A 17,783-nucleotide genomic window follows, 5' to 3' on the forward strand; every position below is an offset into this window, starting at 1 on the left:
ATATATATATATATATATATATATATATATATATATATATATATATATATAAACAAATATTGGATCAACATCTCTTAATGTTTCACTGGAATTGGACATTCGATTATCGTATATGGACATTTAATATTGGGTTTTAGGCGCCATACCACTATTGGGTTCTATATTGTGGTTGTGTGTTTCCCTAGCCATCAGGGAAACTTGTGGTAAGGCAGCTAATTATTATACAAAATATATATATATATATATATATATATATATATATATATATATAATTTACTTAGGCAAGGTGGCACTCAATCACAGTTTCGGTAAGGGTGCGGTGCAGTGTCCAAAAATAGTATTACAGCAACACTTAATCCTTGGTAGGAAAAGAAAACCAGCACTCACGATTTAGGTGAAACAAAAAACGATGTATTTCAACAGGTCATATTGGTTATCAGTCTGTCTGTAGTCCCGACAGCTGTTTCAGCCGGCAGCATGCAAGCCTTCATCAGGGGTAACAACATGGCATCCCGCAGGGTTTAAATACAGTACACAATTGACATAAAGGGCGCCAACCCCGCCTCTCCTGAGGTCAGCAGCGGAGCTGTCACTCAGCACCTTGAATGAGGTGCGCGCAGCTGTGTAAGTGTCAGCCGGGGGTGTGTGCGGACTTGGCTATGGAGGAAATCCCTGACGTAACTTCTGGGGATGCCTGTTTGTAGACACGCCGATAACAGCACATTGTGATTGGGTACACGCGTGAGGGGGTGTGGCAATGGAAGGTGAGTACGGGGGGGATTGCACAGAGGTTACGGGACCAATGTAAGTACTATGCAAAGATGTGTATGACAGCTCCCTGTCACCGGAAATAGCGGGATTCACATTGGTGCATATGTAATAAGGAGCGGACAATAATGCAATAAATAAGCACATTATATAGCCCGCATTGGTCTTGTGGGCACCCCATAATAAGGGTCGCGGCTCAAGAGAAGAGGTACTCAGGAGTATCACTGGAGGGCTGAGACTGTGATTACTGCCAATAATACAATACATGTGAATTTATGGTGCACCAAGGTACCGTACGTGGGATACTACATATCAGCACGGCGGCATGACATGCGCATCCTCCAGAGTACATAGAGGATCATCCACTACATTTACCCCGACTGATATGCGCCTTTAAACACAATAAAGTACAGGTATACTTGGATACCGTGTGTGGAGTAAAGCACAATGTGGTAAATAACACTGTGCTTACTCAGTCATTTACAGTTAAGGCACACGGCGGTGCAGTGGAAGTCTGGTACACTCAGGTATCGTGCGTGATGTTGTACACTTCAGGGGTTTTGAGGTGTCAACACGGATATGCATGTATTATTATCTACACGTTGTAGAATGTCAGCAGGACTATATGAAGCAGCCCATCTTAAAGTCCTCGTTTAGTCCTTCAGGGGCCAAGCAGTTCAAACGATAGATCCATTGTAGCTCCCTTTGCAGGAGTAGTTTATCCCGGTCGCCGCCTCTGTGCAAGGGTGGACTACAAATAAGAACTGTCTATCTAAGAAAAATGGTATCTATAAGTGTACAGGATGCTCCAATTGTCCATTTATGAAAACTGGAGACCGCTTCACCAACCCCAAAGATGGAAAAGTCTACAAGATTAGACACAAAATCGACTGCAATAGCAAATATATTGTATATGCTCTAATCTGCCCTTGTGACCTAGTTTATGTCGGCAAGACATCGCGGATGATTAAGGAGAGAATCAGCCAGCACAGGTCATCAATTAAGAAATGTCTTACCCCAGGCATAGGTGAACTGGACTTGAAACTGTTACCAGTTGCCAGACATTTTAAGGAACTTCAACACAAAGTGAGTGAGCTCAAATGCTCACCTATTGACCACATACCACCCTTGCACAGAGGCGGCGACCGGGATAAACTACTCCTGCAAAGGGAGCTACAATGGATCTATCGTTTGAACTGCTTGGCCCCTGAAGGACTAAACGAGGACTTTAAGATGGGCTGCTTCATATAGCCCTGCTGACATTCTACAACGTCTAGACAATAATACATGCATATCCGTGTTGACACCTCAAAACCCCTGAAGTGTACAACATCACGCACGGTACCTGAGTGTACCAGACTTCCACTGCACCGCCATGTGCCTTAACTGTAAATGACTGAGTAAGCACAGTGTTATTTACCACATTGTGCTTTACACCACACACGGTATCCAAGTATACCTGTACTTTATTGTGTTTAAAGGCGCATATCAGTCGGGGTAAATGTAGTGGATGATCCTCTATGTACTCTGGAGGATGCGCATGTCATGCCGCCGTGCTGATATGTACAGTAGGAGCAAGTTTCAACTTTGCTCCTTTGGCCATGGCTAGCCATGGCTATTCTATTGTTCTCAGCGGCAATACGTATTGTATTGCAGCTGAGAACAATAGAATAGCCATGGCTAGCCATGACCAAAGGAGCAAAGATGAAACTTGCTCCTACTGTAGTATCCCACGTACGGTACCTTGGTGCACCATAAATTCACATGTATTGTATTATTGGCAGTAATCACAGTCTCAGCCCTCCAGTGATACTCCTGAGTACCTCTTCTCTTGAGCCGCGATCCTTAATATGGGGTGCCCACAAGACCAATGCGGGCTATATAATGTGCTTATTTATTGCATTATTGTCCGCTCCTTATTACATATGCACCAATGTGAATCCCGCTATTTCCGGTTACGGGGAGCTGTCATACACATCTTCGCATAGTACTTACATTGGTCCCGTAACCTCTGTGCAATCCCCCCGTACTCACCTTCCATTGCCACACCCCCTCACGCGTGTACCCAATCACAATGCGCTGTTATCGGTGTGTCTAAAAACAGGCATCCCCAGACGTTACGTCAGGGATTTCCTCCATAGCCAAGTCCGCACACACCCCCGGCTGACACTTACACAGCTGCGCGCACCTCATTCAAGGTGCTGAGTGACAGCTCCGCTGCTGACCTCAGGAGAGGCGGGTTTGGCGCCCTTTATGTCAATTGTGTACTGTATTTAAACCCTGTGGGGATGCCATGTTGTTACCCCTGATGAAGGCTGGCATGCTGCCGGCTGAAACAGCTGTCGGGACTACAGACAGACTGATAACCAATATGACCTGTTGAAATACATCGTTTTTTGTTTCACCTAAATCGTGAGTGCTGGTTTTCTTTTCCTACCAAGGATTAAGTGTTGCTATATATATATATATATATATATATATATATATATATATAGAGAGAGAGAGAGCTTCTGCGGCCCGGCACTCCTCTTTCTCGGTCAACTGCCCCGGTGCCCTTCCACAGGGGGATGGATACGAAGGGAATAAAGGATGGCACTCAGGAGTCTTGCAAAACGTGCTGTATTAAAACGTGCAAAAGGAGACCAACGTTTCGGGGTGTATACCCCTTTGTCAAGGTGCTAGTGAGAACAATAACATTTGCAAAGTGCTTACCTTTTAAAGGAGTGCATAAGTTAGGGTTCGCGCCATCCAGCGCCGATCACCTGTGGCCGTGCCGTCTCCCCGCCGGAAGGACAGGGGCTCAAGCTGGAAGTGCGTCATGCCGGCATCTAGGAAGGGGCTGTGTGGTACGCAAGCCGTGTGGTTGCCATGGAGACCGTTATGCTGTAAAGCTGCGGCTGCGGCTGGCGGTAACCGGGGGCTGGATTTGGCGAATCCTGTACAAAACATATGAAAAAACAATAAAATGACCAATCAGAGACTGTGTGTCAATTGCTGTGTACACACTGCGCTGTGTATAAATATTCTTGTGAATTGCCGTGTTGGGAATAATCTGACATAGAGTGCCGTGATAAGGAAGCAGGGACCAATTATACTGTGGCTCCTGCTTGTATAATCCACTGGTGAATAGTGTCACCTGCGTACTCGCAGTGTGTGCTGTACAGTGATGGTGAGTGTGTATGTCCGGGGGGTTCTGAGTATTTGGACTGTAGTACTGAATCATCCATGTTTGCTCCAAGACTCATTTCTCCATTAATTTGTATCCTGGGATATGTGTCTCTCGCAGCCTTAAGATGTGCCAGTGGGGCTGTCAGGGATTAAAAGCTCCCTGCATGTAATGGAACTTAGGGCTATATATTACTGAGGGCTACCTAATACTCGACCCCTCACCTCTGTGTTATTATAAGGGCTACTAGGTATGAAGTTAGTGTGGGATCCTTCTGGGTCCCAGATTACCTCCGTGACACTACGGTGGTCGTCTAGAATACATATTATAACACTTGGAAACAATGGAAAGGGATAGTAAGAGAAAAGAGGAGAGGAAGAAAAAGCACTCTCGAGTGGCCCTACCAGGGTCATCCGTATTAAGTCAGCTGCCATCAACTATTTTGTCATATTGAATGGGAGGAAAAGGCTGGATTCGTCTGGATTACACACCATATATGAGACATTCAGAAAAAATTGAAAGGGACAGAAAGATGAGCGGAGAGGAAGAAAAAGCACAAAATCAGACGCCCTATTTGGCACCTGTGTCCAGGGTCACAACACTTCGGGCTCTATGGGTGCACTGCACAACCGATGGAAGAAAATTGAAAGGGACAGTGAGAAGTAGCAGAGAAGAAGAAAAAGCACACTCAATCAGGCTCAATTGGCCTGAGGGCCACCCGCGGTTCACGTGGCTTCCGACCCTATGCATGGCCTCAAATGTGGCCTCGGTGGATGAGACTCCCTGTGGTATGTCATGTCCTGTTGAGTTATTTGTATGCTACCTAACCTGTGATAGACGCGGGACAGGAAAGGAGGGAGGGGAGAAAAGGGGATGGGAAAAATGGGGCTAATGTGAAAAGACCAGGGAAGAAATAGGAAGAAATGGGAGAAAACAGAAAAGGGGAAGGAAGAAATAAAAGGGCGAAAAGAAGGGGGAGGAACAAAAAAAGTGTGGGACAATGGAAAATACAGTCACAGGAATACTGCCAGTGGTAGTCTATCATTGAGTCCGTTGGGCTTTACTGATTTTAGGCGGTGAATCCACCGGGCTTCCAATCTCAGTAACTTGCCCGCTCGATCTCCCCTTCTCAATCCTTCTGGGATGTGATCCACTGCCATATGCTTCAGTTCTGAAAGTTTGTGGTTCTTGCTCTTGAAATGCTTTGCCACTGGTTGTTCTATTCCTTTCCCTTGTTGTACTTGCACTATGGCTGATCGATGTAAGGCCATTCTTTCTCGCATCGTCCGGATCGTTTTGCCCACGTATATTAACCGGCATGGGCATACGATGACATATATGATGTGGGTCGAAAGGCATGAAAGAACATGCTTGATGGCAATTTTTTGCTGGTTGTCAGGGTGAACAAAGTTGGGGCCTGTAATCATATGCTGGCACGTTGTGCACCCCAAACATTTGTAACATCCTGGGGGACGACTGAGGAAATGGGCATCCTTTGGTGTTGGAGTGTCAAACCCTGTAATGTCGCTGTGGACTATGATGTCTTTAATGCTTCGCCCCTTGGTATAGCACATCATAGGTCGTTTAGTTTTCAATCCGGGGAGGCTACTGTCTGTTTTTACGATGGGCCATAGTGCTCTCGTGGCTCGAGGTAATACAGCACTTGCTACATTTAGTTTGGTTACAAAGGGCAGAACTGTGTCTTCACTGGCGGTGGTGGATTCTCTGTTGTTTTTAGATAATAATAGGTCTTTCCTTTCAATGGCTAAGACTTCCTCTTTCTGTATTTCAAGGTTAGGTCTTCTGTATCCCCTCTCTTCGAATCTAGAGACAACCTGATCCAGAGCTGCTGGTAAATTGCTCCGTTCGCTGGTGATCCTGGCCGTTCTCACCATTTGGGACTTTGGGAGGCCTCTTTTCAAGGGTTTAGGATGGAAGCTGTTGTACTTAAGAAGCGTATTACGATCAGTTGGCTTGTGATACACTTCTGTGCTGATCTTCCCATCTTTGACCATGACCAATACATCCAAATAGTTGATATGCGTGTAGGATGCTGCAGACGTCAGTTTGATTAGTGAAGGTCGCTCATTGATGCTTTGTATTAGTGCGTTAAGTTCATGTTCACCACCTGACCATATCATAAATAGGTCATCTATGTATCTTGTGAAGCTGATTATGTGCCTGCTGATATTGGGGTCTTCAAAGAACATTGCTTTTTCTTGATGGAACATGAATACATTCGCGAATGAAGGTGATACACAACTTCCCATGGCACACCCTGTTTTTTGGCGAAAAAATTTCCCATTGAACAGAAAATAGTTTTTAGTTAACGTTAGACTCAGCAGCTCCATATACAGGTCTAGATCAAGGGATGTCATTGCATTGATGCTCAGAAATTGTCTCATCGTGTCGAGGCCTTCTTGATGCGGAATGCATGTATATAGGCTGGTGACATCCATTGTCACCAGCATAGCCTCCGGAGGAATCGTTGGTGTCCTGGCCAGGATGTTGAGAAAATCGGTGGTATCTCTGATGTGGAGAGTATATATATATATATATATATATATATATATATATATATATATATATATATATATATATATATATATATATAGATGGACAAGAGACAGGCAGCGGCACTCCAAGGGTTTTTCAAATAGTGTATTTCAAAAGGTCAGGAACCAACGTTTCGGGGTATCGAATCACCCCTTTGTCAAGGTACAAGTGAAGACCTTGACAAAGGGGTGATTCGATACCCCGAAACGTTGGTTCCTGACCTTTTGAAATACACTATTTGAAAAGCCCTTGGAGTACCGCTTCCTGTCTCTTGTCCATCTACAAATTTGTTTCCAGAAGGCACCCAGGTATTTGCTCCCCCACAGTTGGAGTGCCAGCCCGCCCTCTACAAATATATATATATATATATATATATATATATATATATATATATATATATATATAGACATTGTAGGGGCTCTGTACACACTAAATTAACTGATAATAATTGGTTTTAAGCCTAGAAATTCAGCTAACCTCATAAATATCACATGCCTCCCACCACACACCAAACAACTTAAATGTGCCCTATTGAATGCACACTCTGTTTGCAATAAATTAACATCCATCCATGACCTCTTCATCTCTCACAACTTCAACCTAATGGCTATTACAGAAACCTGGCTCACACAATCAGACATGGCCTCGCCTGCAGCTCTGTCACATGGTGGTTTCCACTTTACTCACACCCCCAGGCCTGGAAACTGTAAAGGAGGTGGGGTTGGTATATTATTGTCACAAGCCTTCACATACTCAGTTCTACCACCAGTTCCTTCACTCACATTTACATCATTTGAAGTTCACTCTATTAGGGTTTTTTCCCCTTTCTCTCTGCGTGTGGCTGCTATCTATCGCCCACCTGGGCTTCCCAAAACTCAATTTCTAGAAGATTTCTCTGCCTGCCCTATCATCCTGAGTGACTTCAATATTGCTATTGACAGTCCACCATCTTTATAACGCAAAAGAAAGGGGAAACCACTAAATTAGTGGAATATTAGGCGCTAGTTGATATCAATTGTACAAATGATAAATACTTGACCTATAATGGTCTGAAGTCTAGTTGTTCTGTATTTTAGCTTGCAGTTCTCCCATGTGTACCAGTGTGGATACACCCAATCTGTTTATCACCCGACTTTTTTAGGGTACAGGTTCTAGACAGATATATAAAGATAATTACAAGAACGAGAAATGGAGTATCTGGCTGTTTTTTATTTTTTATTTAATAATTTGCACCATGGATGAAATCACTTCACATACACAATCTTTACCTGTTTATGAATATTTATTTTCATTTGTTTGTATAAAAAAAAGATTTTATCATATAAAATACATTACAATTTTTATAGGCGGCCACCTACAGATATAGAAAAAGGTATTATAGCGATTGCATAAATATTATTTGTCATGCAATCGGTATATACACGTAAATGTTTATATAAAAAACTTGATTTCACATATAAAATTAATCACATTTAAAGGGAAAAAAATATATATATATATATATATATATATATAATAAAAATATATTTTCAAAAAGAATAAAAAATATATATAACAATAAGCTTTGTGACTTATAGCCCCAGGATGGCGAAAACTGTATAGCCAGTCCAGGTATCTAGAATTCTGGACTGATATTATATATTTTGAAGAAAGACTGAACTGAGCGGGTCACTTTCCATATAGAACTTTTTTGTCCTTGGTTAAAGAAACAGTCTTTTTCCAATTAAAGATGAATTAATACGTATGATAATTTGTATGCATATACTTGTAACTTTAGATGACTTGGCGATATATGCCTTTTGGACAAAAGTAAAGTGCACAGCAGTGCGTCTCTCACCTGCACAGGTTGTGCGTGGATACTTGTCCCAGCAGCGGGATAACTCGCTGCATATATCACGCTCAGATGTCTGCACGGGCTGTGTAGATAATTGTCCCAGCAGCGGGACGTCTCGCTGCACACACTGCGCTTCGATGTCTGCGCTAGTTGTGGAGTGTCCCTCCGGTGAGCGGGGTGGTCGGGGAGGACGCCGCGTGGATGTTGTTAGCTGGCGTCTCACTCACCCGTAGTTGGAATCCAACAGCGGGCGCTGCTCTCACCTGCGCCGCTGAATCACCTGTTTCTCACCGGAGTTCTCCTAACAGCTTGGTGGACGTAATGACGTAGAGCTTGGTCTGTAGTTTCTCCCAATAAACTTGTGCTGGTAATGGTAGATGCAGGAGATTTTTCCAAATCCAAGCAGATGAAATCCTCCTTAATTGAAGGCTGTATGCTGGGTGAACCTCTAACGCGTTTCGCCCTATCAGAGGGCTTTTTCAAAGAGTGACCCGCTCAGTTCAGTCTTTCTTCAAAATATATAATATCAGTCCAGAATTCTAGATACCTGGACTGGCTATACAGTTTTCGCCATCCTGGGGCTATAAGTCACAAAGCTTATTGTTATATATATTTTTTATTCTTTTTGAAAATATATTTTTATTATATATATATATATATATATATTTTCCCTTTAAATGTGATTAATTTTATATGTGAAATCAAGTTTTTTATATAAACATTTACGTGTATATACCGATTGCATGACAAATAATATTTATGCAATCGCTATAATACCTTTTTCTATATCTGTAGGTGGCCGCCTATAAAAATTGTAATGTATTTTATAAGTCCACCATCTTTGCATGTTTCCAAACTCCTCTATCTAACCTCCTCCTTCAGCCTCTCCCAGTGGTCCGATGCCTCTACTCACGAGGAAGGTCACTGCCTTGACCTTTTTTTCACCAGGCTGTGCTCAGTCTCTCATTACTGATCTAAGCTGATCATCCACTCACTGGTCATCTCACGGCTCGACTACTGCAATGTTCTCCTCACCAGCCTCGCTCAATCCCAACTGGCTCCTCTCCAATCTGTCATCAATGCTGCAGCCAGGCTTATCTTCCTCTCCCGCCGCTCTAATTCTGCCACTCCCCTTCAACAAAATCTGCACTGGCTTCCATTCCCCTACAGAATCCTCTTCAAACACCTCACACTCACATACAGGGCCATCTCTAATTCCATTGCTCCATATATCTCTAACCTCATCTCCATTCATACACCCTCCCGCCCTCTACGGTCGGCTGACGACTGTCGTCTCTCCTCCACCCTGATCACTGCTTCCCATGCTAGAGTACAGGACTTTGCCCGTGCTGCACCCCATCAGTGGAACGCACTCCCTCGCTCCATTAGACTCTCCCCGACCTTCCAAAGCTTCAAACGGGCACTGAAAACTCACCTATTCATCAAAGCATACCCTTCCACTGCATAAACCAGCTGGTTCTCCGACCCCTTGCCTTTTTACATCCTGCTATCTAACCACCACCCACTCGCGTGCACCTCTTGTAATCTGTCTGTCTCCCCTTCCTACTAGATTGTAAGCTCCTCTGAGCAGGGCCCTCTTCCCTCCTGTTGTCAAAGCCCACTTCTCTTCACATTTCACTCACAGCTCTCCTATACTCCAACACTCAGTGACCATCTTTGTCCGCATACTCATCTCCATCATTGGCATCTAGCCTCTAGTTGTATGTTGATTGAGTCCTCACTACTTATATTTAAGCTGTAATGTGTATTGATCTGTGGCGCTCTTTATTTGTACTGTATTTTTGTTATTTATTCAATGTTATACCAAGCTTTGTCTCCCTGTATTGTTCCTTTGTACGGCGCTGCGAAACACTTGTGGCGCCTTATAAATAAAATTATAATAATAATAATAATAATAATAATTACCCTCTCACCCTCCTCCATTACCCCAAGCTCATTGACACTGAAATCATGCAAGCCTACTCTAACCAGCAGAAATACTAATGCTATTAATTTTCCACAACTTTCCACCTCCCTGCAACAACAGCTCTCACTAATTTCTACATCAACCTCTCCTGACTCTGCTGTTTCCCACCTCTACCAGACTCTTGAAACAGCCCTTGATGAAGTGGCTCCAGCTACCCATTACACCCCACGTAGGCTTAGATGCCAACCGTGGCACTCCAAAACAACAAGACAACTATGAAATCAGTCACGTAAAGTAGAACGCCAATGGCGTAAATCTCGTAATATGACTGACTTCCTCATATATAAGACTAGCTACCACTCCTACTGCAATGCTTTGGACACTGCCAAACAAACACACTACCAATATCTCATCTCTTCTCATGCCACCAACCCTAAGCGACTTTTTAACACATTTATGTATCTTCTGTACCCTCCCCCTCCTCCCCAACCGGCTACCGTCAGTGCACAAGAACTTGCCTCCTACTTTAAGGACAAGATTGATAACATCTGATATGAAATGGTATGCTCAACCTCTAATCCACTTTTTTCCTCTGCTGAAACCTCTGTCACTTTCTCTTCATTTGAGCCCACAAATGATAAGGAAGTATTCAAACTCTTCTTATCTTCCTATTCTACTACCTCTCCTCTTGATCCTATACCTGCACAAGTCATTAAAATACTATATTCTGGGCTTTTTCCAAACCGAACTGCTATCTATTATGCTACTGGTACTTTTCCTTCTCTGCTCAAACATGCAGTGATTTCTCCTATTCTAAAAAAAACTGAATTCTGACCCTAACTCTCTCTCTAACTATTGTCCTATCTCTCAGCTCCCTTGCCTCTCCAAGCTACTGGAGAGACTTATACAAACACAAAGGATGATTCCCGCACCAGTCTTTAATATTAGTAAGACTGTCCTTTCTCCTCCAATAATAGTATTCTTGGGGAAGTTCCCCTATATTTTTGAAAAGAAGGTGCCACCTACTACTTAAGCAAAGACACACATTTTTACAAGAAAAGTAAGTATTTTGTAAGTGCACTAACAGTCACAATGTTTATATTTAAGATTTAACTTTTATTTGATTCATTAAAAGGTGAAATATTTAAAATATGAAAAAGATAAAGAAAGAAATATAGTTTAAAATATATCAATGTCCCCTGCTCCCAAAACAAAATTATTGTAGGGTTCTCTTATCCCAATATGCCTCTTGTATGCTTTATATTAGCACTTCTCTCCCTGTTCAATTTAAGGAAGAAGTATTTTGTGCCACAATGTTGCAAGTTTTATTTGTAATATATCCTTATGTATCGGATCCTATCTTTCCTGATTCTCTCAGATTGATGTGTGTGTTTAGAGTTGAGTTTCGTCACATTAGATTAATAAAACAGAACTGTCATCTCATCTTTCCTGCAGAACGATTTTGTCAAATATTTTGCAGGGAGAGATACAGTTTTTTGTTATTATATATATCTCTAGATGCAGCTGTACTCAAATTTATCAGTCACAGTAGATTCTATCTTGTGGGCTGACAGGGGGTGTGGGTTGGCTGTCAGAAATTATATTGGTATTATTTATTCTTTACCAACAGCATTTCACATAAGCGCAAATTAAACTTGCAACATTGTGGCACAAAATACTTCTTCCTTAAATTGAACAGGGAGAGAAGTGCTAATATAAAGCATACAAGAGGCATATTGGGATAAGAGAACCCTACAATAATTTTGTTTTGGGAGCAGGGGACATTGATATATTTTAAACTATATTTCTTTCTTTATCTTTTTCATATTTTAAATATTTCACCTTTTAATGAATCAAATAAAAGTTAAATCTTAAATATAAACATTGTGACTGTTAGTGCACTTACAAAATACTTACTTTTCTTGTAAAAATGTGTACTGGAGAGACTTGTCTACAAACATTCTTAACTCTCACACCCTATTAGACCCACTTCAGTCAGGCTTTCGCTCTCAACACTCCACTGAGACAGCACTGACTGAAGTGGTGAATGATCTGGTAACTGCTAAGTCTAAAGGCCATTTCTCACTACTTATTCTTCTAGATCTTTCTGCTGCATTTGACACGGTTGATCACACTCTTCTCTTACAAACACTACACTCTGTAGGTCTTAATGATAGAGCCCTTTCCTGGTTCACATCTTACCTATCTGATCGCTCTTTGCGTGTTCGCTTCTCTGACTCTGACCTCTGTCAGTCAGAGATCCACAAGGCTCAGTCTTAGGTCCTCTGCTTTTCTCAATGTATACTTCCTCTCTTGGCAAACGAATCAGCTCTTTCGGATTTCAGTATCACTTATATGCAGATGATACTTGAATCTATCTATCAACCCCAGAGTTGTCACCAGTGGTTTTGGGTCGAGTCTCTGAATGTCTCTCTGCCATCTCATCTTGGATGTCTTCTCACCATCTCAAACTCAATATTTCCAAAATGGAATTACTTATATTCCCGCCAACAAAGAACAGTTACTATCCTGATATCTCCATTGCGACAATCTACCCTACCCCACAAGCTCGTTGCTTAGGGGTCATCCTCGACTCTGAACTGTCCTTTCTTCCCCACATTCAATCTGTCTCCAAATCATGTTACATGCATCTAAAAAACATATCCAAAATAGGACTGTATCTCACTCAAGACACTACTAAATCTCTTATCCATGCACTCATTATATCCCGCATTGATTATTGCAATAGTCTCCTAACTGGTCTTCCTAAGAACAGACTCTCGCCACTGCAATCCATTTTAAATGCTGCTGCTAGGCTGATCTTCCTTGCAAGATGCTCATCGTCTGCTGATCCGCTCTGCCAGTCCCTCCATTGGTTGACTGTATCTTACCGTATTCAATATAAAACACTTCTACTCGCATATAAAGCTATTAACCATACTGCACCAGCATATATCTCTCTACTTATCACAAAATATCTCCCATCTCGACCACTCCGCTCTACACAAAATATGCATCTCTCTTCTGCACGGATCACAAGCTCCCATTCACTATTACAGAACTTTCATCGTGCTGCTCCTATCCTAAGAATATGACTGTGATTATAGAAGAATTCACCAGCACCCCGACAAAATATATTAAGAAAAAAAGACAAGAAATAAGCGTCTTATTCCACACACAATAAGACTCTCCACTAGTCTCTAAACGTTCAAGTGTTCCCTGAAAACTCACCTCTTCAGGCAAGCCTATCATATTTAAGTTCTACACGCATAACCCTCTGAGGCACTTATGTATTATATAGCTTCCCTTCTGGACTTGTAACTTGGCGGGACTGCTATGCTATTACTGGTGCCTGTTCTTGTGTTTCCCTCCTATAGATTGTAAGCTTGCAGCAGGGCCCTCCTACCTCCAAGTCTGTCTGTTGTTACCCAGTTTGTTTTATCACTGTCTACTAATGTAAAGCGCAATGGAATCTGCTGCGCTATATAAGAAACTGATAATAAATAAATATACTTAGAGGCATCATATTGTGTTTGAGAATTTGGAGAATTTGGAGAACTCCCAAAGATTGTTATTATTGTAGTGCTAAATATTGAGTCTTTGCTACAATAACTTCCTCAGAGCCACTTTTACATCAGAGTTCTGCAGACTGTATACAACAGGATTTAACATGGGTGTTATTGTTGTATAGAATGCGGTGAACACAAAATCCATAACATCTGAATACACAGGTAACATGAACGTTAATGAAGCTGATGCATAGTACATAGTGATGATCAAGAGGTGGGATGAGCAGGTGGAGAAGGCTTTTCTTCGTCCAGCTCTGGATTTAATACGCAACACAATGGTGAAAATGTTTATGTATGACACCAAAGTACATATAAATGGACATATTCCATAGAACAAAAATTCCAATGCAATTATATACAGCAGCCCTGTGCCAGAGCAGGTGGTCATAGTAAGAGATTTAGCATCACAGAAGAACTGGTGGATTGTAGTAGAATGACAGGAGGTCATATGTATTACTGAGATAATAAACAGTAATGCATTAGAATATGCAGATACCCATATTCCAATAGTTATTAGGGTACAATTTCTCTTACTCATGATGCGGGGATAGTGTAAGGGAAGACATATAGCAACATATCGGTCATACGCCATAATAAATAACAGAACCTCCTCCGCAGAGGCCACTACGAAGTAAAAGTAAAACTGTGTGAAGCATTGTGCAAAAGATACAATGTTATTTCCTGATAGTAACACGTCCAGAAACTTAGGGACAGTGACCGTTGTATATAATATGTCTACAACAGACAGATTGCAGATAAATAGATACATTGGTTTATGTAACTGGGGTTCCAGGGATATAACTGTGATTATAGAAGAATTCACCAGCACCCCGACAAAATATATTAAGAAAAAAAGACAAGAAATAAACGTCTTGATTTCTATGTTATCAGAAAATGTCAGAATGCTGAAATATTCCACCGATGTCTGATTCTTCAGTCTCATTTTCTTCATGCTCTAGGAAACAGGAGTTGGAAATTTGCACTTATTTGTAGCTTGATAGCTCGCTTACTCCCTTTTGCTCTAGTTCTTGAGTTAGTCAAGTTGTGATATATTTCTGAGCTTTTGTAAACATTATCAGTAGTTATTTTAAATTAAGTATGTAACATGTAAGTATATAACAGGTTTTTAACATGAAAAAAATCAGACTTATTTTACGCTTGTGGTGGGATTTTTTACAAATACTTTGACAATAAATGCTATGTTTTGAAGTTATTTTTATATACTGCAATGTCAAGTTTTGCAAGGCATCACAAGAAAATAAACACCACTTTCACATTCCGAATGTGCAGTTAATCCTTTGAGTGCCAAGCAGTGGCGTAACTATAGCACCGCAGCCCCCGATACCGCTGGGGGGGGCGCTGTGCATGTGCAGGCGCCGGGGGATGCAGTGCTATAGTTACACCCCGCCGCCCCGCCGCCATCCCCCACAGTCTTTACCTGTCAGTCTTCAGTACGCGCTGGTCCCGGCTCCCTTCTTCTGCTATGAGGACCACAACAAAAAGTCCACCCCCATGTAGCAGAAAGTTCTCTGAAACTGTCTGCTGCATGGGGGCAGACATTTTGTGGTGGTCCTCATAGCAGAAGAAGGGAGCCGGGACCAGCGCGTACTGAGCATAGGTAAGACTGCGGGGGATGGCGGGGATTGCATGGGCGGCGAGGTGGGGGTTGGTGCGGCGGGGCGGGCGAGGGTTGGTGCGGCGGGCGAGGGTTGGTGCGGCGGGGCGGGCGGGGGTTGGTGCGGCAGGGTGCGTGGGTGGGCACCCTCCCTTTACCGGCGGGGGGGGGGGGGCGCCCAAAAGCTAGTTACGCCACTGGTGCCAAGGGTGTTTGTCAAAATAGATGTGAAAATTGCAAACAAGCATACTTTTTTATTAACGCTTTGAGTGCCAACTTTGCTGTGAAAGATCCTCAAAATATCTGTTAAAAATGCCAGCATCGCTTTTTGGGTGCAACACTGAATTAAACAATTAATTGACTTAGCTGCTTAGCTGTATTTGTATTAAACTCGCCGTCGGGTATCTCCAGGCCCACACTTTAAAACTTACCAAAGTTAACCATAACTTAACCTTAACTTATCTTATAACTTAACTTAAAATAAAGACACAGACACAAGTGCAGGCGTTTCAAAAATGAATGTAAAACTTTATTTTGACAATTAACTATATAACTATAAATGGTGGCGGCACCAAAGAATAGCCAATATAGGAAAGTGGGGGTTAAACATCACCATGCATACACATTGCTGGTGATCACTCTCCCTACACAACCACCCGGGCAGATGGTGTGGCCATCCCCCGTGCAGAAGCATGGCCCATGACAATCGATGTCAAGGGAGAGTGCACCCACTGTCTACATACACACAGATATATTAGACATGACCGTTCTTTACCGCCAAAGCTAGGCCCTAAGCCGCAGCACTGCCACCGCTCTCCTAAAAACGCTCAGCACTGTGATGGTAACCATGCAAACAGATCACCCAAAAACAGAGCCATGCCCTCTGGGCTCAAATGGACACCATCGCTCCTATACAGCATACTCCGCTGAAAGCTAATGGCGTCATGGCGAATAACACTCCTGCCGTTGGCTAGCAAGTACCTCTCTACTGCGGTGTTCACCTTCTTATGGAACGCTCCACTCGGGGGCAAGACCTGGCCACCCTCCAGACCCTCCTCGAGATCATGGAGGACCATACCAACCGACAGGCTGGTAAAACCTGGGCAATGATGTGCAAATCCCTAACTATTACAGATCTCAGTTCCAGAGCGGAATACTTCCTCAAATCGTTACCACCAAGGTGGAAAACAATAATCTCAGGGACCCTGAAGGCCTGCAAGGCTCTCAACAGTTGAGCCTGCAGTGCATTACACATCACCTAACCACCTAACCTCCCCATCCTGATGTAACATGCATTCTCAGAGGCGAGTCTCGCCCACGAGGACCAATACACAAGGGAGTGGCCCATCATCCATACAGACTTCTTGTCCTGTCGACCTGCAATGTTTATAAAGAGGTTAATAATATTGTCGACATAATTGCACACTCCCCGCACATTCACCACCAGGTTAGAAGAGAGAGATAAGAAAAACCGTGCCCGACCAGCTCTTTAAGCACAAAACACATACAACCCCAGGAGTAAACTAACAGGTACGCCATGTCAGATTGTAATTGAAGGCCAAATTGTGCCCCCGGGGGAAATGTGAAACACCTCAAGGCCCCCAAAGTAGGTTGGCGAGCGCTTATGCATCCAGTCGGCCATGGTGAAAAGTGACAGATAAGGTTTGGCCGAATGTACCTACGGAATGCTGCCGAGTGCCATTGACCCAGAGACTGAATCTCTGCGTCAGAGTGGCCCTCTGCAGCCGCCGAGGTAGCAGCCCCAATTCGGAAGGAATGCGACTCAAATTCCTTTGGATCAAGACCCGTGGCCTCCAGTGCCCGCCCAAAAACGTGGCAAAACTGGTACTTAGTAAGCGGTGACCCATCCTCATGCATCAACCATGCACCAGGTAGATTTGGGCGCACCTGTGCAAAGGCGTAACCAATGCCACAGGGCATACCCTGTCCAACGCGCATGGGAGCAATGACATCCACACCCCCTACCAGCTTGGTCCATCTTGGAGCGTCGCAGGTGACATAGCACCGAATCCACCTGGACTACCAGGTTATCCATGGCCAGTGGTGAGGGTGTTCGTTTTGATGGTGCCACCAGCTACCCGATCCTGAAGGCACCATGATAAGCCATCACATATGCTGTTCGGAACAGCAGGACCTCATAGTTAGGCCAGCAAATGTCCCTCAGGGTGCCCAGGGTGCCCCAGGAGTGTCGGCAAGGCGCGCTGCCATCCACGCAATGCCCTGGACACCAGAAAGGACCAGGATAGGTCCGCCCTACCATGCAAGGATGAAAAAAATACACCCCAGCCAGCATCCTGAGCACTGAGGCAACAGAATGCACCAAGGAG

The 17,783-nt window shown here is 43.3% G+C and overlaps 1 protein-coding gene across 1 annotated transcript; it reads right to left on the bottom strand.

The window, feature by feature from the left end:
* Positions 1–13,854: 13,854 nt before the first annotated feature.
* LOC146021094 (olfactory receptor 1f45-like) lies at positions 13,855–14,772 on the bottom strand. The gene has a single exon (XM_083154895.1). It carries the CDS (start codon positions 14,770–14,772, stop codon positions 13,855–13,857), a length of 918 nt encoding a protein of 305 aa, XP_083011021.1.
* Between the last annotated feature and the right edge of the window lie 3,011 nt (positions 14,773–17,783).

Source organism: Crinia signifera, chromosome 7 (genome assembly GCF_055691185.1).
Source record: "Crinia signifera chromosome 7, ASM5569118v1, whole genome shotgun sequence".
Lineage (NCBI taxonomy): Eukaryota > Metazoa > Chordata > Amphibia > Anura > Myobatrachidae > Crinia > Crinia signifera.

Excerpts from the sequence above, each read along its gene's own strand:
- LOC146021094 (XM_083154895.1), bottom strand. The coding sequence starts at position 14,772 with ATGAAGAAAATGAGACTGAAGAATCAGACATCGGTGGAATATTTCAGC.